This window comes from Mytilus edulis, chromosome 7 (genome assembly GCF_963676685.1).
Source record: "Mytilus edulis chromosome 7, xbMytEdul2.2, whole genome shotgun sequence".
Classification (NCBI taxonomy): Eukaryota; Metazoa; Mollusca; class Bivalvia; order Mytilida; family Mytilidae; genus Mytilus; species Mytilus edulis.
The window spans coordinates 37,790,481-37,813,704 of record NC_092350.1 but is presented as its reverse complement, the minus strand read 5'-3'; the positions used below and the strand labels follow the sequence as shown (position 1 = coordinate 37,813,704).

General features: G+C 34.0%; 1 protein-coding gene across 2 annotated transcripts; it reads left to right on the top strand.

The window, feature by feature from the left end:
- Positions 1–10,638: 10,638 nt before the first annotated feature.
- LOC139481390 (uncharacterized) lies at positions 10,639–21,063 on the top strand. Of its 2 annotated transcripts, XM_071264699.1 has the most exons (7): positions 10,822–10,924; positions 12,415–12,495; positions 14,103–14,204; positions 14,698–14,787; positions 15,586–15,621; positions 16,029–16,106; positions 17,668–21,063. In XM_071264699.1, the coding sequence occupies exons 2-7, from the start codon at positions 12,468–12,470 to the stop codon at positions 19,677–19,679; spliced, it is 2,346 nt and encodes a 781-aa protein (XP_071120800.1). In that variant the 5' UTR covers positions 10,822–10,924; positions 12,415–12,467; the 3' UTR covers positions 19,680–21,063. The 2 variants fall into 2 exon arrangements, with proteins under 2 accessions (XP_071120801.1, XP_071120800.1); XM_071264700.1 differs by lacking the exon at positions 15,586–15,621 and having other exon boundaries at positions 10,639–10,924.
- The last annotated feature ends 2,161 nt before the right edge of the window (positions 21,064–23,224 follow it).

Genomic DNA, 23,224 nt, shown 5'->3' with positions numbered 1-23,224 from the left:
ACTTTGTTGCCGATCCATCATCCAAGATGGCTGCTAGCCGGGGACTTAGTTTAGCATAGGACCCTATGGGAAATGCATACAAATGACTTCTTTTAGAGAACCACTGAATGGAATAAAACCAAACATAGCATGAATGTTCCTTATGGGGTGCTGACCAAGTGTTGTTACTTTGTAGCCGATCCATCATCCAAGATGGCCGCCAGCAGGGGACTTAGTTTAACATAGGACCCTATGGGAAATGCATACAAATGACTTCTTTTAGAGAACCACTGAATGGAATGAAACCAAACATGGCATGAATGTTCCTTATGAGGTGCTGACCAAGTGTTGTTACTTTGTAGCCGATCCATCATCCAAGATGGCCGCCAGCGGGGGACTTAGTTTAACATAGGACCCTATGGGAAATGCATACAAATGACTTCTTCTAGAGAACCACTAAATGGAATGAAACCAAACATAGCATGAATGTTCCTTATGGAGTGCTGACCAAGTGTTGTTACTTTGTAGCCGATCCATCATCCAAGATGGCCGCCAGCGGGGGGACTTAGTTTAACATAGGACCCTATGGGAAATGCATACAAATGACTTCTTCTAGAGAACCACTAAATGAAATGAAACCAAACATAGCATGAATGTTCCTTATGGAGTGCTGACCAAGTGTTGTTACTTTGTAGCCAATCCATCATCCAAGATGGCCGCCAGCGGGGGACTTAGTTTAACATAGGACCCTATGGGAAATGCATACAAATGACTTCTTTTAGAGAACCACTGAATGGAATGAAATCAAACATGGCATGAATGTTCCTAATGTGGTGCTGACCAAGTGTTGTTACTTTGTAGCCGATCCATTATCCAAGATGGACGCCAGCGGGGGACTTAGTTTAACATAGGACCCTATGGGAAATGCATACAAATGACTTCTTTTAGAGAACAACTGAATGGAATGAAACCAAACATTGCATGAATGTTCCTTATGCCGTGCTGACCATGTGTTGTTTCTTTGTAGCCCATCCATCATCCAAGATGGCCGCCAGCATGGGACTTAGTTTAACATAGGACCCTATGGAAAATGCATACAAATGACTTCTTTAAGAGAACCACTGAATGGAATGAAATCAAACATGGCATGAATGTTCCTAATGTGGTGCTGACCAAGTGTTGTTACTTTGTAGCCGATCCATTATTCAAGATGGCCGCCAGCAGGGACTTAGTTTAACATAAGACCCTATTGGAAATGCATACAAATGACTTCTTTTAGAGAACCACTGAATGGAATAAAACTAAACATTGCATGAATGTTCCTTATGAGGTGCTGACCAAGTGTTGTTACTTTGTAGCAGATCCATCATCCAAGATGGCCGCCAGCAGGGGACTTAGTTTAACATAGGACCCTATGGGAAATGCATACAAATGACTTCTTTTAGAGAACCACTGAATGGAATAAAACCAAACATGGCATGAATGTTCCTTATGAGGTGCTGACCAAGTGTTGTTACTTTGTAGCCGATCCGCCATCCAAGATGGCCGCCAGTGGGGGACTTTTGAATGAAATTAAACATGTTCCTTTCCTTATCAATGAGGTTGTGTTGTCACTTTTAGCCAAATTTTATATTTTTTCATATGATTTCAAAAACCCAAGTAGAATCAGGTGAGCGATACAGGCTCTTGAGAGCCTCTAGTTTGTTTAGTTTTATTTTAGTTTTTTGCCTCCAACATTTATGTTTAGACTTAAAATAACAATTTAACTGCTTGTAAATGTTAAGTTTTAGTAAATAAACCTTTATTGTGTTCACCATTTGTTATATTGTTTAGTTACAGCCTTGATAGTCAGCACTTCTGTGTAGACATGAATATCAATTATATGGTCGTTTTAATAAATTTCCTGTTGACAAAACTTTTAATTTTTCAAAAAACTAGGGATTTTCTTATCCCAGTTTTTAGTCAATAACTTGTGTTTAAATGTATAAATCTCTCTGAAATTATACCACAAGTTTCCATACTACAAGGAATTGTTATAGGGATAATGGATCAAATCATTAAGCAATTAGGGGCAGAAAAGGTGGGATTGAATTTTGGGGTTCTTGATCCAATGGGGGTTTCAATGAGTGAGGGGCCAAAAAAAGGGCCCAAATAAGCATTTTTGTAGTTTTCAGTCAATGACTTGTGTTTAAGTGTATAAATCTCTCTGAAATTATACCACAAGTTTCCATACTACAAGGAATGGTTATAGGGGTAATGGATCATATCATTAAGCAATAGGGGCAGAAAAGGTGGGAAACAAGGGTTTTTCTGGTTAAAGGACAACTTAGACAATTTAAAAGCAGTGTAAGGGAGGTAATCCAATTTCAATTAGAATTTAAAGAATACTGTTATATATATATGTGTGATTACTTGATTACCTTTGATTAAGGGGCGGCGGGTAAAATATTTCTCATTTCAGATTTCAGAAATTAAAAAGATTTTTTCTTCAAATATTTTTTTTGAGGGAATTTATATTCAACAGCATAGTGTATTGTCAAAATCAAAAAACATTTTTTGTAAGTTCATTAGCCCACACATTCATTCTGTGTCAGAAACCTTTGCTGTGTCAACTATTTAATCACAAACCAAATTCAGAGCTGTATCAAGCTTGAATGTTTTGTCCATACTTGCCCAAACTGTTCAGGGTTCGACCTCTGCTGTTGTATAAAGCTTCGTCCTGCGGAGCATCTGGTTCTTTCTGTTTTACTTCCATTTTCATGTTCTTCTGGTTAAGTTGTGATGATACATGATATACATTCTTTGAAAGAAATTATAGGCAGTAATTTCTTTGAAAAAGTTACAAGAACTGGAAACAGGAAATGCATCTTTATCAGATTGAACAATATACACATCTTTAATGATGCAAAATGAAGAAGAAATCAAGGGAACAAAAGCAAGAATGATTCGAAATACAACGAATTTTCTCATCCCAGGCCTAGATTACCTTAGTCGTATTTGGCACAATTTTTGAAATTTTGGGTCCTGAACGCTCTTCAATTTTACACTTGTTTGGCTTTATAAATATTTTGATCTGAGCGTCACTGGTGAGATTTATGAAGACGATCCACTTGTCTGGCGTATCAAACTATAAGCCTGGTAACTTTGAAAACTATTTTATGATTAGAAAAGAAACAAGTTGTGGCTTTCTGAAAAGTTTAGAATCGACAGTCATTCGTGATAACAGATAAATTATTGCTGCAAAGGTAAAGTCTATTCTATGAATATAATCATTATCACCAGAAGTCCATTACTGGTGATAATGATTATATTCATAGAATAGACTTTACCTTTGCAGCAATCATTTATCAAAGAAATTTTGCTAGGGAACACAAGTCTAGAATTTTTAATAACATTCTTGGAGATAAATATTCCACATGCAGGTGCTGCTAGTAAGTGTGACATAACAATCAAAAGTTCAATATAGGAAAATTGAAGTATTTTTTTTTATGAATTGTCTACTATAATAGTAGGACATTATTTTTCCAGTCTTTACATCTGTTCGTCCATCCCTTGTAGGATTGAAGTTTAGCTTTTAGGTTATTGACCTAACCAACTTGAAACTAAGTACATATGTCAAAATATAAATAGCACTATATAGATATAAACGAAGATGTGGTTGGAGTGCCTATGAGACAACTCCATCCAAGTCACAATTTGTAAAAGTAGATCATTACAGGTCTAAGTACTATGTACATGATGTAAACTGTGTAAAAATATTTGAAATATCGGAAGGTCTCGACCAATTGAACAGGTCATGTTGCCAAATGGAAACATCTTGTTTTGTCTCGTCTCAAGTTGTCAACTGACCCTCATTATTGATTTGTAAGTATATGTTATAGTGTACCTGTTCTATTAAATTCAATTTGATTGGTACTCCCAGTTTCTTAGTACAGTAACATGCACATGAATTGAATTATTTAATGAAAGTTTATATAAGGTTAATATAAGAGAAAGCGAAAAAGATAGGATTAGTTCTAGGTTCTTCACTCTTCTAGGGAGAAGCCCTTGTATTAAGTCTGCCTCATGATAAAGACTTGACAACAAGTAGCATAGTTTTTTCTTAAAGGAATACAAAATGATTGCTTAAATATTACACTTACACCAAACATAACACACACGTCATCAATAGGAGGAATCCATCATGTTTCAAAGGATTTTCGTTATGTATCAGAACTGTTCTTACATACTCAGATTTGTCTTTTCTTAAAAAAAAGTATTCATTTTTGTTAGTCCTTTTTGTCTCGCCTGCGACGACCTATATGTGTTATAATCTGTAGTCGGCAACGGTAAACTATTTCTTTAAAGCTTTATAATTCAGGAGAAAGATCTAGTCACTTCATACTTTGTGTGAAGATACCTTATGTAACACAGTTTGCGTCTGTCATATTTCCCTTGTCCTTGGTGTCATTTTATGGTTCAGTGACGGCTTGAAAAAAACAGGTCTTTTTGTTAAGTGAATCACTTATTATGAGTTATATGATAACTATATTTGGTATATATTGATTCCTTGTAATGTTTACATATCTGTTCGCCTGACTTCGACCTTATTCCATGGATTAGTGATCAAGATTAAAGTTATATTTGTTGTTTTTATAGTGATTAAGATGATGACACAATGTTGACTGCTGTGCCCCTATTTTTGACATTTTTACCTATTATGTCTGTTTGTTTTGTTCACGCATCGGTGACTATATAATGGAATTTGATGCGACTGTCATACAAGTGAGAGGTTTAGCTAGCTATAAAACCAGGTTCAATCCACCATTTTCTACATTTGAAAATGCCTGTACCAAGTCAGGAATATGACAGTTCTTGTCCATTCGTTTTTGATGCGTTTTGTTATTTGATTTTGCCATGTGATTATGGACTTTCCGAATTGATTTTCCTCTGAGTTCAGTATTTTTGTGATTTTACTTTTTACGTGTCTAATAAACTCACCATAGATACCAGGATTGAAATTTGCATTTGCGCCAGAATCGCCTTTCGTCTAAAACTCATCAGTGAAGTTGGAATAAAAAAAATTAAAAAAGCCAAAAAAAGTACAAAGTTGGAGTCCGTATCTAAGATTCTATAATAAATTGAAGTCAAATGGTATAACGACAATCTTTGAACGGTGCTTGTTCATAGCATCCATGCCCTAAAAATGTGTTAGCCTTTTCGGATAATTATATCACATAACCACAAGCAACCACAATTTTGGAAGCAGTATCAACTGGCCTTTCTTTTTTTATATCAATGTTATAAATAAACTCATCATAGATACCAAGACTAAATTTACTCAATATACCAGAACCTGAATCAAACTAATTATAATTGACAACACAGATTAACTTGACCAAATGAAATTCAAATGCATCATTTACGCTGATGTTGTGTCGTTGATCTCCTCTTATATTTGATGTGTTTCCCTCAGTTTAGTTTGTAACCCGGATTTGTTTTTTTCTCAATCGATTTATGATTTTCGAACAGCGGTATACTTCTATTGCCTTGATTTACGCTGAAATAGAGATTAGGAGTAAGACTGGTTCGAAGTCGGAACTGGAAGTGAGACTTCATTTTGGGCCCTTGGAGTATTTCGCATCAGATATGGATTAATCGGTTTATGCAGCATTCGCTAACATTTTAGGACTCCAATTTGATGTGGCCTGTTTGTGTTTTGTGTTATGCCTAAACTCGGAGCTAACCATTCGTCGTTACATGTCTCAATTAGACTATTTACCGGATTTGTTATAACATAAGCAACACGACACGACGGGTGCCACATGTGGAGCAGGATCTACTTACCCTTCCGGAGCACCTGAGATCACCCCTAGTTTTTGGTGGGGTTCGTGTTGCTTATTCTTTAGTTTTCTATGTTGTGTCATGTGTTCTATTGTTTGTCTGTTTGTCTTCTTTCATTTTTATACGACCGCAAAAATTTTAATTTTTTGGTCGTATATTGCTATCACGTTGGCGTCGTCGTCCTGCGTCGTCTTGCGTCGTCGTCGTCAGAATAGAAATCAATGAAATTTTAACACAAGGTTTATGACCACAAAAGGAAGGTTGGGATTGATTTTGGGAGTTTTGGTCCCATTATTTTAGGAATTAAGGACCAAAAAAGGGCCCAAATAAGCATTATTCTTGGTTTTCGCACAATAACTTTAGTATAAGTAAATAGAAATCAATGAAATTTAAACACAAGGTTTATGACCACAAAAGGAAGGTTGGGATTGATTTTTGGAGTTGAGGTTACAATAGTTTATGAATTAGGGGCCAAAAAGGGCCCAAATAAGCATTATTTTTGGTTTTTGCACCATAACTTTAGTATAAGTAAATAGAAATCTATGAAATTTAAACACAAGGTTTATGACCATAAAAGGAAGGTTGGGTTTGATTTTGGGAGTTCTGGTTCCAACAGTTTAGGAATAAGGGGTCCAAAGGGTCCAAAATAGAACTTTGTGTGATTTCATCAAAAATTGAATAATTGGGGTTCTTTGATATGCCGAATCTAATTATGTATGTAGATTCTTAATTTTTGGTCCCGTTTTCCAATTGGTCTACATTAAGGTCCAAATGGGGGTCCAAAATTAAACTTTGTTTGATTTCATCAAAAATTGAATAAATGGGTTCTTTGATATGCCAAATCTAACTGTGTATGTAGATTCTTAATTTTTGGTCCAGTTTTTAAATTGGTCTACATTAAGGTCCAAAGGGTCCAAAATTAAACTAAGTTTGATTTTAACAAAAATTAAATTCTTGGGCTTATTTGATATGCTTTATCTGAACATGTACTTTGATTTTTGATTATGGGCCCAGTTTTCAAGTTGGTCCAAATCAGGATTCCATATCAAGTATTGTGCAATAGCAATTAATTTTCAATTGGAGTTATCTTTCTTTGTATAGAATAGTAATTGATTATATATGTTGGAAATTTGCCAGACATGACTATGATGTCATTTTCTATTTTTATTTGCCAATAACTTTATGTAAATAACTTCATTGGAAATTTGCCAATATAAAATGTTGCTGATGAAGCTTTTTTTCCTTATCTTATCTAAAATGTTTTTAGATAATATATGTTGGACATTTGCCAGACATGACTATTTACATTTTGGATATTGAACCATAATAGTTTAATATTAAACTTAAAAACTTTAAATTCTAATTTTCATTTCTTAAACCAAATTCATAATGTGACATAAACCTATGTTGTGTCAACTATTTAATCACAATCCACATTTATAGCTGTATCAAACTTAAAAGTTGTGTCCATACTTGTTCTCATTTCAGATTTCATAAATAAAAAGAAAATTTCTTCAAACATTTATTTGACAGGATTAATATTCAACAGCATAATGAATTGCTCAAAGGCAAAAAAAATTTTAAGTTCATAAGACCACATTCATTCTGTGTCAGAAACCTATGCTGTGTCAACTATTTAATTTTAGATTTAAATAAGTTTGAAGAAGAAATCTTTAATTGATTTGTAAAATCTTGACATTTGTTTTGTGTAAAAAAACCCATATAATGTCAAAAATTTGATCACAATCAAAATTCAGGGCTGTATCACGCTTAAATGTTTTGTCCATACCTGCCCCAACTGTTCAGGGAGCGACCTCTGCGGTCGTATAAAGCTGCGCCCTGCGGAGCACCTGGTTAACTTTCATTTCCACTGCTGGTGGACGTTTCGTTCCGAAGGTATCACCAGCCCAGTAGTCAACACTTCGGTGTTGACATGAATATCAATAATGTGGTCATTTTTATAAATTTCCCGTATAAAAAACTTTGAACTTTTTGAAAAACTAAGGATTTTCTTATCCCAGGCATAGATTACCTTAGCCGTATTTGGCACAACTTTTTTGAATTTTGGATCCTCAATGCTCTTCAACTTTGTACTAGTTTGGGTTTATAAATATTTTTGATTTGAGCGTCACTGATGAGTTTTATGTAGACGAAACGCGCGTCTGGCGTACTAAATTATAATCCTGGTGGTACCTTTGATAACTATTTAGCAAGGCGTTGTCAGTTTATTTTCGATTTATGAGTCTGACTGTCCCTCTGGTATCTTTCGTCCCTCTTTTGTCTCTGTTAACAACTTTATCTGATTACCCAGTTCTTGTACATCATGTACATGGCAATATCAACGTTCGCCCATTAAACCTTTTCACGCCAATCTATCATTGAACTGACTAAACGTTAATGCCTTTAATTCGCTGATCTAAAGAATTAAGTGACAGAACGCTCGGTGTAGTTTTTGATTTATCAAGGTATACACTTTCAACCTAGTCCTCCATGTCAGAACTCAAGCAGAGAACATTTGCTTTTCCACACTTCCACGCTAGCTTATTCGTTATGTTGGTGCTTCCTTATAAGACAGAAATAATCGTCTATAGTTCACTGTAATTTTCTAATAGGCTTGGCTATCGGATTCCTTGTTAATGGCTCATTGGCTGAGTATGAAAACAGCCAGCTTGTAAAGTTTTCTTCAGACGGTTCTAGAAACACCTTTGTAGCCAATGAAAATTGTCATCAGGGAACGGTCTAGCATAGTCAAACTTAAGTTTGACAGTCTCTTGAATATCTTTTGTTTATCTTTCATTCACTAAATAATTCAAAATTTGGTGACTATGTTGAATGCATCTATCCCATCGAACTAGAGATAAAGGATACAACATATACAGATAAGTTGGCCTCATGTCTTGACGTACATCTAGTAATTGATAATGAGGGTCGGTTAAAAACAAAACTCTACGACAAAAGAGATGATTTCAGCTTTCCAATTGTGAACTTTCCATTTCTAAGTAGCAACATTCCAGCAGCACCTGCATACGTGGTATATATCTCCCAATTGGTACGATATTCCCGTGCTTGCGTTTCCTATCATGATTTTCTTGATAGAGGGTTGCTGCTCACAAGGAAGCTATCAAATCAAGAGTTCAAAATGGTGAAGTTGAAAGTATCCCTTCGTAAATTTTACGGACGCCATCACGAGTTGGTTGACCGTTATGAAATAACCGTTTCACAAATGATATCGGATATGTTCCTTACGTCGTAACTACAATCCCCTTCCCTTCATGAATGTGACCTTCCGAATTAGACTATTACCGGATTTGTTATACCATAAGCAACACGACGGGTGCCACATGTGATGCAGGATCTGCTTACCCTTCCGGAGCACCTGAGATCGGCTCTTGTGTTTGGAAGGGTTCGTGTTGCTTATTCTTTAGTTTTCTATGTTGTGTCATGTGTTCTATTGTTTGTTTGTCTTTTTAAATTTTAGCTAGGCGTTGTCAGTTTATTTTAGATATATGAGCTTGACTGTCCCTTTGGTATCTTTCGTCCCTCTTTTTTAATCCAAATCGATATTTAGTTTCCAATATATGCAATGTCACAGTGGCGAATCCAGAACTTTTTGAAAGGAGGGGCCCGCTGACTGACCTAAGGGGGGGCCGCTCCAGTCACGCTTCAGTGATTCCCTATATATAATCAACAAAATTTTTCCCACGAAAGGGGGGTCCGGTCCCCCCAGGCCCCCTGGATCCGCCTATGTGTCAGGATTTCTTGATACAAGGAAAACATAGTATCCACTAGTAGTTTCAAAGTTTTTAAAATTGCCATAGATAGCTTGTCAATTTAATTTAGAGTTGTACTAGTATTTCAATGTTTTAGGAACGACATTATTTTGTTGGACTAGACTTCTCAACTCAAAATAGGTTTCTATGAACATTGGTCTAACTACAGTTTTGTGGTATATCTTGCGACTTTCCCAATGGTACTCTTCTGAATGGTGTATAGCTACGATCAATCATTTTATTCAAGTGCAGTCTAGGTGCCAGAATAACATCACCGAAGTTTCCCTCAAGTTCGGTCTTTTCTGCGTTTCAAAAGAGGGACTAAAGATACCAAAGGGACAGTCAAACTCATAAATCGAAAATAAACTGACAACTCTTCAGTTAAATGAATTACTATGCTGGAGCGTGGTCAAATTATAAAATGGTGAATTAGCTACTCTAAAGCGAATCATGTTCACCACGGAGATAATCCATTAATAGGCCCTCAGGTTTGATGTCAAGAATGATCTTGTTCACACATTCTAAGGTAGCCAAAGGAAATGCATCAATTAATACACTGGAATACAGAGATCAAGACCAAGAATGGAACTGAAGTCAGGACTGGAACTGAGACTGCAGTTTGGGCTCCTGGAATAATTCATGGTAGGTAAGAGGCAAGGAATATTAATTAACCGGCTTAGGCAGTAATCATTACATTATAGGACTCAAATTGGATGCGGTCTTTTCGTCAGTTTTGTGTAAATTCGTGATCTAACCCGTTGTCTATTCTCTGTAAACAACTTTCTCTGATTATCAAGTTCTCGTATATGGCAATATCAACTTTGAATTGACGAAACTTCAATGCCTTTAATTCACTGATCTGAAGAATTAAGTGACAGAACGCTCAATGTAGTTTTTGATTTATCAAGGTATACATTTGTAACCGAGTCCTCCCTGTCAGAACTCAAGCAGAGAACATCTTGTTTTTTTTTCACGCTTACACACGAGCTTAGTCTAACTTATGTTGTTGCTACCTTATAAGACAAGACTAAGTATAATCGTCTATAATTCTATATTTTTCTAATAGGCTTGAGGCACTGGCTCAGTCTGAAAACCGGCAGTTTATTTTCTTCAGACGGCTATCAAAACACCTTTGTTTGCCAATAAAATTCACATCACTGATATGTCGTTAGAACTTCTGCTAAGTACATATATGGTTCCAAGAGAGGTATCCTAGAGGTTATTTATAAGTTAATCCGGTCCGTCCTGCGATGATCTGACTTATCACCACTGGATTGTACATCTTGTTCAAAACGAAAGTAAATAATTCAAAGATGGTTTATGGGAAGGAAGCTTTTGCGTGTGTTGCCAAGGTAAGTACTGGAATAAAAGATACACATTGGTGGAGAAAAATTAAAGAGGAGTCGATTATTGTATGATTTGTCTAATTATGAATAGACCTAGCTATTGCGATTTCGAGACAAAAGCTCGAAGAGGGAATTATGGACAATTTTCATGTTTTTTAGAATGACTTAGCTCTGACACTCTATAAACCCAGTAAGACATTAAAACCCCCATGAGAGGAATATAGAACTGAATACTAGTAGTCTGACTGGTACGGAAATGACTTATAGGGCGAAACTTCAGAATAGTAGAATTGATCTAAAAATGTATAAACATATATATGTTATATTCAGAGTAGAATCATTTCAAATGTTTACCGGTTTAAAAAAATACCTTATTATATAAAAAAGATCGAACAGAATTTGTCCGAAATATTTATACAAAACCAAAACAATTTTCCCATTAAATACTATTACCACAAAAATGTTGTATAAAACGATGATAGTATAAAACACCCTTATTATGTGTGTTGTAATACGAGGAGACATTCTCACAAAAACATTTCTACATTGTGTTTATATGGTGATTTAATTTGACCTAGATTTTATTTATTTTATTAAATTTAAATGCTAAAAGGAGGTATTTTATAGTATAATTGATGACATTCAAAATTTCATCTTGAGTTACTGTAGTACGCGTCTCAAAAATATTTCATGACTTTGTCGCGGTTCTTAGCAAATCTGCTGCAAACATCTGCGTAAAAACTCACATGTTTGTTTGAGTTGTTGTTCACTTCGTTATACGTTTTATGTACATAATTTAGAAACATTTTTAAAATACTAGTAGCATGTAATTTTTCCAATTGAAAACCACAGTGTTGTTAATTGGTAGTATATGCTATGAAATAGTTAAGAGTACCAAGTATAACAACACAGAAATGTTGAAAGCACTCACTAAATTATTCACTCTTATACTTAATTAACACTACTCTTTATATCTTGATAAATGGAAGGAAAAAAACCATTCATCATTATTATAATTTTTTTCAAGAGAGGTGACAAGTAGTTGAATCTTGGTAGTTAGAGGGTGGTATCATTAATGTCCTGTTTGAGTAAAAGTTTAAAGCACGAAATGAATAACCGATACTTTAATGTTAATAATCTGTTATGAACAGAGTTGTGTCCTTTGATCATAAAAATTAATATTTTGGCTTGAACACCTTGTATTGCGTGAAACATTCTCTAATTACCCAATCATATGATTTTGCCCATTGAAACTGTTAATCATCTACGTTAAATACTTTCTTGTCATACGTTTACAAACAAATCTCTAGACCATTACCTTAGTATGACACAACTGAGCTACTGAAGTCGATAAATTGAGTTGGTACTTATATTGAAATAAATAAACCCGTTGGTTTTGGAAATTAAGACAATGTAGGTTAATACTTGACTTACAGTATACAACGCGTCTGCATCAGGTTTGAATATTAATAATGCACCCGATATTCTTTTTAAAGGAGTATTGTGTTTCTTAAGATTTGATTATCTTCGAAACAACAGACAAGAAGAAATGGCAGAAGGAGGAACCACAAACACAGGTGATTTTTGAGATACAGCAATAGCGATGAATAAGTTAGGGTTCAAAGTTGAATGTTGATAACTTTTAATACTTTCAAATGCTGTAAATTCAGATATTATTGCGAAGATGTTATTAATGCGAATTACGCATCTGGTTGAGTATCAAATTAAAAAAATGTATTCTGATATAGATCTGTATGCTGATTTTCCTGCAATCGCTAAAAAATATTAAATGCACACAATTATTTCTTAATCTACAGTTGTTGGTTTTGTAAATTTATGCGTTGACAAATGTAAATAATTATGTTAGATTTGATGATACCATTGGACCAGAAAGTCTACCCAGAGACCTTTTATTCTTTTGTTGAAAACTCTTTCAATTTGAATCAGTTGGTGGTACTAGTAAATAGAAAGACGTGGTTGGTAAGAGGAGATGACTACACTATTTGATAACACAATGATAGGAAAACACATGTAATCGTTCAGCCTTTCAAATTGTGTTTTAAACAAAGACTTTACGATATCAATACTTCGTACAAGATTGTATTTTGTCATATGTTCATGGTACTGTCAAATAGTATTTGGCCAATATTTTACAAAAATGTTTCCATCGCCAAGGATTGAATGCTGCGCATTCAAAAATGGAAACGATGAATATTGAATTCCTTAATGTCATAAAAAATGCAGACAGGTTACGTTTTCACACCAATTTTTAATTCGATGTAATAAATGTTGGTTTTTCAAAACAACAAGTGTTCATTAGTTGAAAAAACTGTGCCCAGGATGTTAGCTATAATTCTGGACATTATGAAATGATGTACTCTGTTTAAAAATCTTTTTCGTAAATTATGTCGTAAATCATTTGCAAGTTTTCAGAAAAGTGGGACCAGAGATTGGTATTTTGCTATTATGCAGTTTTAAACGAGCAAGTAACTCGTCGATTTTACACATTATTAATTTATAATTTTGTTATTATTCTAGAACATTGTATACGTCTTCATTTAACAGCAAAACATTATTTCAAGTTATACATATATGTCGAAACGACTCACACTGTACCAATATCATATTGTCAATAGGTTTTGAATAGACAATCTACAATGATATGATGATCCAAGACAATAACAATCAAAACCAAGGAGCAAACAAAGACTCACAAAACCAAAAGACATTTACATCAACAGTTAGAAATAATAAATAAAAAACAACACGAACTCCACTAAAAACCAGGAGTGAAATCAGGTGCTCCGAAAGGGTAAGCATTTTCCGCACCTTATACGGCACCCGTCGTGTTATTTCGTTGTTCAGGTAAAGATGGAAGGTTATTATGACTGAGAAAGATGCAACAGTAACAATAAGAAAAGTCGTTGTCAACTCATAAAATCATGTTGTCAAACAAATAATTGTTTAATTAATTGATACTATATTTGATATATTATATCTTTTTATTTCATTCCATATCTTTTTTTTACAAATCCGCTGCGTATTACATTAGATGCGTTGCTTTGTTTTCCTTGTTGCCAAATGTGATGTTTTGATTCCTAGATAGTTGTTTGGCGATGTTAAACTGTTACAGTAGGAAACATTATCCAATAGTTTTTTGTGTGTTTTATTTCTCTCTCCATAGATGATTGTTTGATACACGAAGATTCTTCATCAGATGAGGACTTTGCAAATGTACTTCATAAATTGGACCAGTTTAGAGCTACTGGAGATTTCGATGATTTTGGTAAATACATATACTAGTTTACTTTACGATAGTACTTTTCTAATTAGAATTTACTGCTAAAAATTTTAAAAAAAATTCTGACAATTAAAAATATGTTTTACTGTAGTGTTATCAGGATTGTGTCTTACGGATTTAGACTATTTACCAGGTTTGTAATAAAATAAACAACACGACGGGTGCCACATGTGGAGCAGGATGTGCTTTCCCTGCGGGAGCACTTGAGAACATCCCCAGTTTGTGGTGGGTTTCTTGTTGCTTAGTATTTAGTTTTCTATGTCGTGCCTTATGTACTATTGACTTTCTGTTTGTCTTTTTCGTTTTTAGCAATGGCGTTGTCAGTTTAGTTTTGATCAATGAGTTTGAATGCTCCTCTGATAACTTTCGCCCTTTTTTGAGTCATTCAGTTGAGCTTCACATGTGGTGTATGATTTGTGGTCATGAATAAATGTAAAACGCCCTGCAGTAAGATATCGTTTTGTATTTTTGTTTATAGATGCATCTTTAATAAACGCAAGAAAAGACGATATTAACGCATTTCGTAAAAAGGACCAATTTGGAGTTCCCGAGGGGTTCGAAGACTTTGGTAAAACATTAAAATGTTACATTTATTGATATTTTGGGTTAAAAATTTATTGATTTTTTCATATTGAAAATTTATAAATATTTATAGGTTTCATAACGAGTGAGAATCGCTTGATATCAACTCGAGTTATTTGATTTCAATATATTTAGATTAAATAACGAGATCAACGATATCCAATTTTCACAAGTTGTTAAAACCATTTCTCCTAATGGTCAACACTCTCAATGTGTGAAATTAAAAATTCCTCGAAATGTTGATCTAGTCTTTTGTACAGTCTTGTATAACGTCAAAATCTCCTTTTCCAGTTTCAGACTTTAACATCAGACATTTTATGACTTTTCGTACTCTCCAGAATTTAATAAAATTTGACAAAAAGAAGATTGTCAGATGAAATGTGCAAGTGTTTTGTATATTATCGAAGAAATCACATATGTTCTTCGCCATGGACGAAACGTACATCGTATTAACCTTTGAAAACCACCAATCAGTTAACGATTATACAATTGAAATGCTGTAATATCTTCTTGTAACACTGAACAAGCCAATCAAATTTACGCAGAATTTCGTATCACTTTTTCGTATCGCACTCCGTGCAGTGTGATACAATAATTATCTATCCATGCAAGTAATAGAAAGCAAGTCACAACCATAAGAAATTTAATTTGATAAAGATTGATGTTCATGTTTGAAACTTGTTATAATGTCAATGAACACATTACGGGATGGTCGCCTTCTAACGGACTATAATTATTAACTACTATAATTATTGCTTATTATAGTTTCATATTGCTGTTATAGATTTCACAGAAACAGGATCTGCATCTCTTTGGCAAGGTACTATTGGATGTTGAGGTGTTTTTATGATGTTGGTGTCTAAGCCAAGCAACATGTCAATTCGTTTTCAGTAAACTAAATTCATTTAAAATGCTCTTATATACCAGGATGTTGTTATAAGTGGCGTTTAAAATTTAACATTGATTTCAAATTGATATAATTAAACTTCAACTTGCGTATGTTTGGAATAGAAGATTAGAAAAAACACCTAGGTCCTTGACATATTATCATCGGTTTGCAACAAACTTTGACAATACTTCATAAATAAAGCATAAGAATCACTAAAACACATAAAACAGGATGGGCATTCATATAATAAAAAGGAAGGATGAAAACAAAAGCATTAAGTGTCAACATTGATATATATATATATATTATTCATCATTATAATTTTTTTTTATATTAAGGTTGTACTAGCAAGTACAGTGACCAGAGTAGCGACGAAAACAGTGACAATGGAACAACACTTAGGGATGAAATAATAGGTAAATACCATTTAAAGTTCTATTGAATCGGACAAGTGCAAAACTTGAAATATAAATAGTGATTTATATACACAATTGTCTATTATTGATGATGTTCATGTAGTGCATTTCAATTTTTTGATATTTGATATCAGTGGCAAGTCGTGATTGCGTCCGTAAAACTAACGAAGGGATGACCTCAACTTCACCATTTGAAACTCTTGATTTAACAGCTTCCTTGCAAGCAACAACCCTCTATCAAGGAAATCATGATAGGAAATACAAGTTCTGGAATCGCGTAGCAGCAGGGAGATATATACTCCGTATGTAGGCACTGCTTGAATGTTGGAACATAGAAAAGGAAAGTTAACAATTAGGAAGCTATATTCATCTCTTTTTATCGGAAAGTTTAACAAACTCTCATTGTCATATTTAGATGTAAGTCAATATATGAGGCATACCTAACTGTATCTGTTGTATCCCTTACTGTATCTCAAGTTAGATTGGATAGATTCGTTCACCACAGTTACCAAAATTGAAGAATTAACCGATTATGAAAGAAAGCTTTTGATACACGCAAATCGATCGAAATATGTTATGGCAAGAGTTCCAAATGGTGAAGTTGAAATATTCCTTCGTAAATTTTACGGACGCCATCACGAGTTGGTTGACCGTTATGAAATAACCGTTTCACAAATGATATCGGATGTGTTCCTTACGTCGTAACTACAATCCCCTTCCCTTTCATGAATGTGACATACCGAATTAGACTATTTACCGGAATTGTAATCACATAAGCAACACGACGGGTGCCACATGTGGAGCAGGATCTGCTTACCCTTCCGGAGCACCTGAGATCACCCCTAGTGGGGTTCGTGTTGTTCATTCTTTAGTTTTCTATGTTGTGTCATGTGTACTATTGTTTTTCTGTTTGTCTTTTTCATTTTTAGCCATGGCGTTGTCAGTTTGTTTTAGATTTATGAGTTTTACTGTCCCTTTGGTATCTTTCGTCCCTCTTTTATGGCAAAGTGTGATTAACAGATAAAACGAAAATAACTAAAGGACATACATATAATCATTGCACTGTTATATCATCTCATGTATTTAACATGTATGCATATTTTTTTCAAGGACACGTCCTTAACTACGATACGAAACCCGAAAGTTGATTAGCAGCAAAATTTGGTTGATAATCACCGAATAAATGTTTGTTGTCGATTATACATTATGTATTTGTTATAGAATAAAAAGAAAGTGCACAGAGGACTAAGTTTATTTATATGCAATCATGGTTCAATAATTTCCTCAACATAATAATCACCAGAAACTAGTTTCATAATACTTTTATAATGACCTTAAGAAACATATTAAAATCATGTCACCATGTTAATGCCGCGTATCCATCAGTTCATGGATGATGTGATAATAAAAAACACGGTATGATATGTAACATTATGTCATCTGATAATTCATTCTGAATCTTCTTTTGAATAATATTGTATCAATTTATTTACCTCTTCGGTAGACAATATGATGATTCCACACTGAGACTGTTTGAAAATAGTAATGATTTTTTTTATAGATGATTCTTTAAAAAATGCAGATCTAATAGACGAAGATGGTAATAATGTTCTCCATAAATTGGTTCTAATGGGAGATGCCGATAATTTCGACAACTTTGATTGTCAAATAAACAAGCTTCTTTTTAGAAAAGGAAAAGAGTTCGTTAAAAAGGCTTTAAAGCAAAAAAATAATATAGGAAATACACCTTTGCTTGAACTATTAAGATGTGAAGATATGGAATGTGTTAACCGAGAGGCCCTACAAATCTTTTTACACGAAGACTATGAATATGATATCAACACTTCGAACAATATGAAATTAGGTCCGCTTCATCTAATAATGTCAAAAGAATTTTTGCCCAATATTTACGAAAATGTTTCATCCACCACTGACAAACAACTGCTGGATGATTACAACAAAAAGAGAAATAAGATTGCAACAATGTTACTGAATACTCGTGCAAATGTTAACCAAAAAGATATTTTCGACCGTACGCCATTGTTTTTAGCAAATGCTACAAGTTCAGTTCAGCTTCTGATAAACAATGGTGCAGATTTGAATATTAACGATATATTTGGAAGATCCATATTACTGGCAGCTGTATCTATGGAAAATCATAAACAACTTACTCAGTATTATATCGAAAAGATGGACAAACAACATTTTTTACATTCTGATGTTTATCAATCAACATTATTTCACTACGTAGCGATATTGCAGAAAGAATTGGAGATATGTGATTACCTGGAACGTAAAGATAGAAAATGTTGGGATAACTTGGAATGTAAAGATATTAAAGGACATGCACCTTATGAAGTTTCGAGATTTCGGTTACATTCTGAAATCAATAGAATTCCAAATATTAATATCGAATCAATACATTCACTTTTGGAAAAGAGAGGAATAGGAGCCCCATGGGACTATGCCGAAAGTGAAGATATCAAGCAAACTGTTATAAAGTTTGCTGAAGAATTGTGCATAGCTATTGGTGAAGAGGACGCAAGACTGAAATGTACTCTTCGAAGATCAGGGAGTACAGAAGAGGGAACAAAAGTAGGTGATCCAAATGAATTCGATTTTATATTCTGCTTGGACGAAATCCAGAAATTGTGTAGCGTTAAAGATCTGAAGATGGAAAAAGAATTTTTTGAACTGAATGCTAACATGACCAATAAAGACATCCCTCAGCATTTCAAAATGTTCTTTGGGGAAGATGGTTTGTGTAAAATATCCGAGGTTCGAATGGCATTTTCTAGAGCGGTGAAAACAGTTGTTTTCGATGAGAAGATTTGGAAATCAAAAAACATTATTTTTGGGAAGTTGAAAAATTCTACTGAATGTGACAAACCGGTGTTAACAATGGAAATACATTGGTTTGGATGTTCTTACAAAGACGAAATTATAAGTATTGACCTCGTGCCAGCTATCAGAAAAACAGAATGGTGGCCTTCAAATGGTGGAAGTTGCGAGTTGCTGAGGAATGAAAGTATTAAAGGACAAGGATGCTTATTACTTTTTCAAACAACAGTGATGGTACACTCGGAAACACATCTTAGAATTTCCTGTTCCCCAGCAGAGATCAAGTTGTTAAAAAATGTTTTACCGTCGTACTTTCTTGAGGGGTATCGTCTTTGTAAACTACTTTATCTGTGGCTTATAAATACCCATAGTTCGGACGACAAGTACATTCAGGCTTGTATAAAAGATAAATTGATAACAAGCTATATGTTCAAAAATTGTCTCTTCTATGTGTTCGAAAATTACAAGACGAAAGGCATGCCTGTAGCAACCAGCAATGAACATGTAGCTATAATTGATTTAGTAGGCGATATCCTATTATGTTTGAAGACTTTTAACAAAAATCAAACGTTTCCAGTATTTTTCATTCCCAGACGTGAAGACATTTTCATCATCAAACCTTATGAACAAATTAATCTCATGGAGGAATTAAAGGACATCTTAAAACATCAATGCGAAACCCGTGCACATGTTATAACGTATATGCTAAAGATACATGGTAGGGAAAAGTAACATTGAAAACATTACATATAAATGTACATGTATGTGAAAAAAGACTCTTACTTTGTTTCAAGAAGCTCTTTTGTATTGCAGTTTATATTTTTAACATAGCTTTATTCATTTGTTGACTCTTGTACATATATAAATCAATACCATGTAATGGAATGTAGTCGATGAATCGTTTCTTTGAATAAAAAAGCAAGCAAGGATAGGGCAATGACTTACAGTCAATATGGCATGCAAACACAGTAAATATAAATTGAAAAGAAAGAAACTTGAATCTGGGACTAACGCAACAAAATGTTTTAGAGAGAGTCATAAGACCGAAAGGAGACTGGTGCGATCTGTCCAAACGCCTAGAAAAATGTTTGTCTGATATTGGTGATTGGATGAGTGCCAACATGCTGAAACTTAATGAAGACAAGACAGAATTAATAATTTTTGCACCAAAACATCAATTGAAGCATCTTTCAGATTTTCGTCTGACATTTGATGGAACAGTGTTAAGCGACATTTCTTGTGTGAAAAATCTGGGAATGTACTTTGATAAAACCATCAGTATGGAACATCAAGCCAGTGCGATCACTAAAGCTTGTTTTTACCAAATTCGGAATATTGGTAGAATTCGAGCTTTAATTTCAGTTGAAGCCTGTAAAACACTAGTGTGCTCCCTAGTTACATCAAGGCTGGACTATGGCAATGCATTGTTGTACGGTACTAACACCAACATTATCAGTAAATTGCAGCGGGTCCAAAACACAGCAGCGCGTTTGATAACACGAAAAAGGAAATTTGACTCAATTACGCCTGTTTTAATATCATTACACTGGCTACCCATACATTACCGTTGCCAATATAAACTTCTTTTATATGTTTACAAAGCACAGCATGGCAAGGCTCCTAGTTACCTTCAAAATTTAATTACTCCATACAAGCCAAGTAGATCCCTCAGGTCGGAAAATAGTATGCTTCTACATCCTCCAAATGACGTTCGAACAAAAAGCTACGGTGAGAGGCGTTTTGACAAGGCTGCGCCTACACTCTGGAACCATTTGCCATCGTCTTTACGGAGTGTAAATTCTTTAGATGGTTTTAAAAAGCAACTCAAGACTCATTTATTTCGGACTGCTTTTAAGGATTTCTTGTAGATTTTATATACTTTTAATTGACTGCATTAGTTTTAGACAGTTTTGTATATTTTAGGGTACATGCATTTTTCATTTCTTTTATTTCTGTTTTTTTTCTTCTTTTTTTTAAGTATCTTATAAATTTTTATATGCTTGTTTGATTCTTTTAAGATAGTGCTTTGTAATCTATGATTTATGTATTTTTGTATTTATATATTTTTAAATGTGAAGAGTTTAGAGTAATTTTTGTTATTATATAATGCGCTCTATATATATTGTATTTATTATTATTATAGAGTTGTCATATTCAATTGCATTAATGATACATAAAGGAGTAGTATACCGATGTTCAAAACTTATAAATCGATGGAAAAAAAAACACAAATCCGGGTCACAAACCAAAACCGAGGGAAACGCATTAAATATAAGAGGAGAATGACGACACAACATTAAAATGTAACACACAGCGAAACGAACTAAGCATTAGACAAAATCCGATGAGAATAACAAATATAACATCAAAACTAAATACATGAATTTGGGATAGAAAAGTACCGTGACACGTCTTATAATAATGTGAATTCTCACTCAAATATAAGAGGAAACAAACGACACAAAAGAAACACAACGTTAAAATGTAACACACACAGAAACGAACTATAATTTAACAATGGCCATATTCCTGACTTGGTACAGGACATTTTTAAAGATAAAAATGGCGGGTTGAACCTGGTTTTGTGGCATGCCAAACCTCCCCTTTCATAGCCATGTGAAATATAACATTAAAATGACAACTCAACACCACAGGACTACAATATAAATAAATTGGAGAATACAATTGCCAAAGAAACAATCGAACAACAGCCAACAAAAGGCAACAAGTTGAAAATTTTAATACGTCAGAAGTGCATTTTATCCACACAAGATCCACCAGTGACGCCCAGATACAAAAGTTTGAAAGCCGAAACAAGCACAAAGTCGAACAGCATCGAGGACCAAAAGATCAAAAAAGTTGTGCCAAAAACGGCCAGGGTTTTCTGTTAGTTACCAGAACATCCTTATTATTTAGAATAATTTATACTTTTGCAAACAGTAAATTTATAAAATTATTAAACAGAAGCTGTACATGATAGAACTGAAATATTAACTAATTACAGGAAAAAACTGAAATACATTACATAACCAGACATTTGCAACACAAAATGTAGACACATCCGAACAAGCCCAAACCCCAACGCCAAGTGACGTCATATTTGAAATTGTAAAAAGGACCAAAAAAATGATGACGTCATTTGAATTTGTAAAACAGATCATCAAAAAATGAAAAATGACGTCATTTGAATGAATAAGATAGAATTAGGATCGATTTAAGATTATATTTGAACTAAATACTGATATTGCATTTAACAAGAATGCACATTTTAATATTTATTATTAGCAAACTAAGGTAGCAATTAACTATCTTATAAAGCTATGTCCGGTTTGTTTTGAATGTGACTTCAAACGTAAAATATCGTACTGATTACTTTGAACAAAATGAAATCTAATAAATGAATGCGGTGATTAATATTATTTACCATAACACATAAATATAATAGGAAAGACAAACTGTTTCTTTCAGTCATATTAACCATAAACAGAGTTGGTAATCCAATAATTCCTCCTGAATCACTATGTTTGACTTCTGTGTTGATTTGAAACATCATATATTTGGGTTTTGTTCACTCCTTAAGTAAAAATGGTAAGATGAAAAAAAAGTGAAAATCTGCCAGATGGGGTAGGGATGTAATGTTTCATTTTTTTCTGGTAAGAAATATGAGCAGACTAGTATTCTTTATTGTAATATGTTCCAAAGTAAGAAGTCTATGTATCATAGGTGTCCGGACTGGTTTCAAGTTTGTTATGTCTTGGTTAAGGTGGCACGGTAATATTTGCATTCCAGAATTTAGGTTGCTCTTTTGTGTACCCTACTTAGGTAAATGTGCTTAAACAGTGTGATTGGACAAAAAATACAGTATCAACTGAACATACTTTCATAAACTGAGGGATGAATCAGGTGTAGAAAAATATGAAATAATTTTACATACAGATGAAAATGAATTTTTGAGAATTTTTGAGAATTTGTATTCACTGCACCATAAAAGACCTAAAAGTACTAGTGACCATAGGTTTTTAAAAATAGCAAAAAAAGTAAACGGTCATGATACATATTCAAATTCAATTCTGAATAGTAAAATGAAAGTGCTTCAGTTAACTGTGAATGTAGAATTTTTTGCAGTGTTAGAAAGTGGTGAAAATTCTAAAAAGGCTATCATTATCCCTTATGGGCCAGGAAATAATAACGTGCCACCTTAATATGAGTGTAGTGTTAAAAAGTATTAAACGGAACGGATATGATCTCTGCGCCGGAGATTGAGTTACCAATTGAGT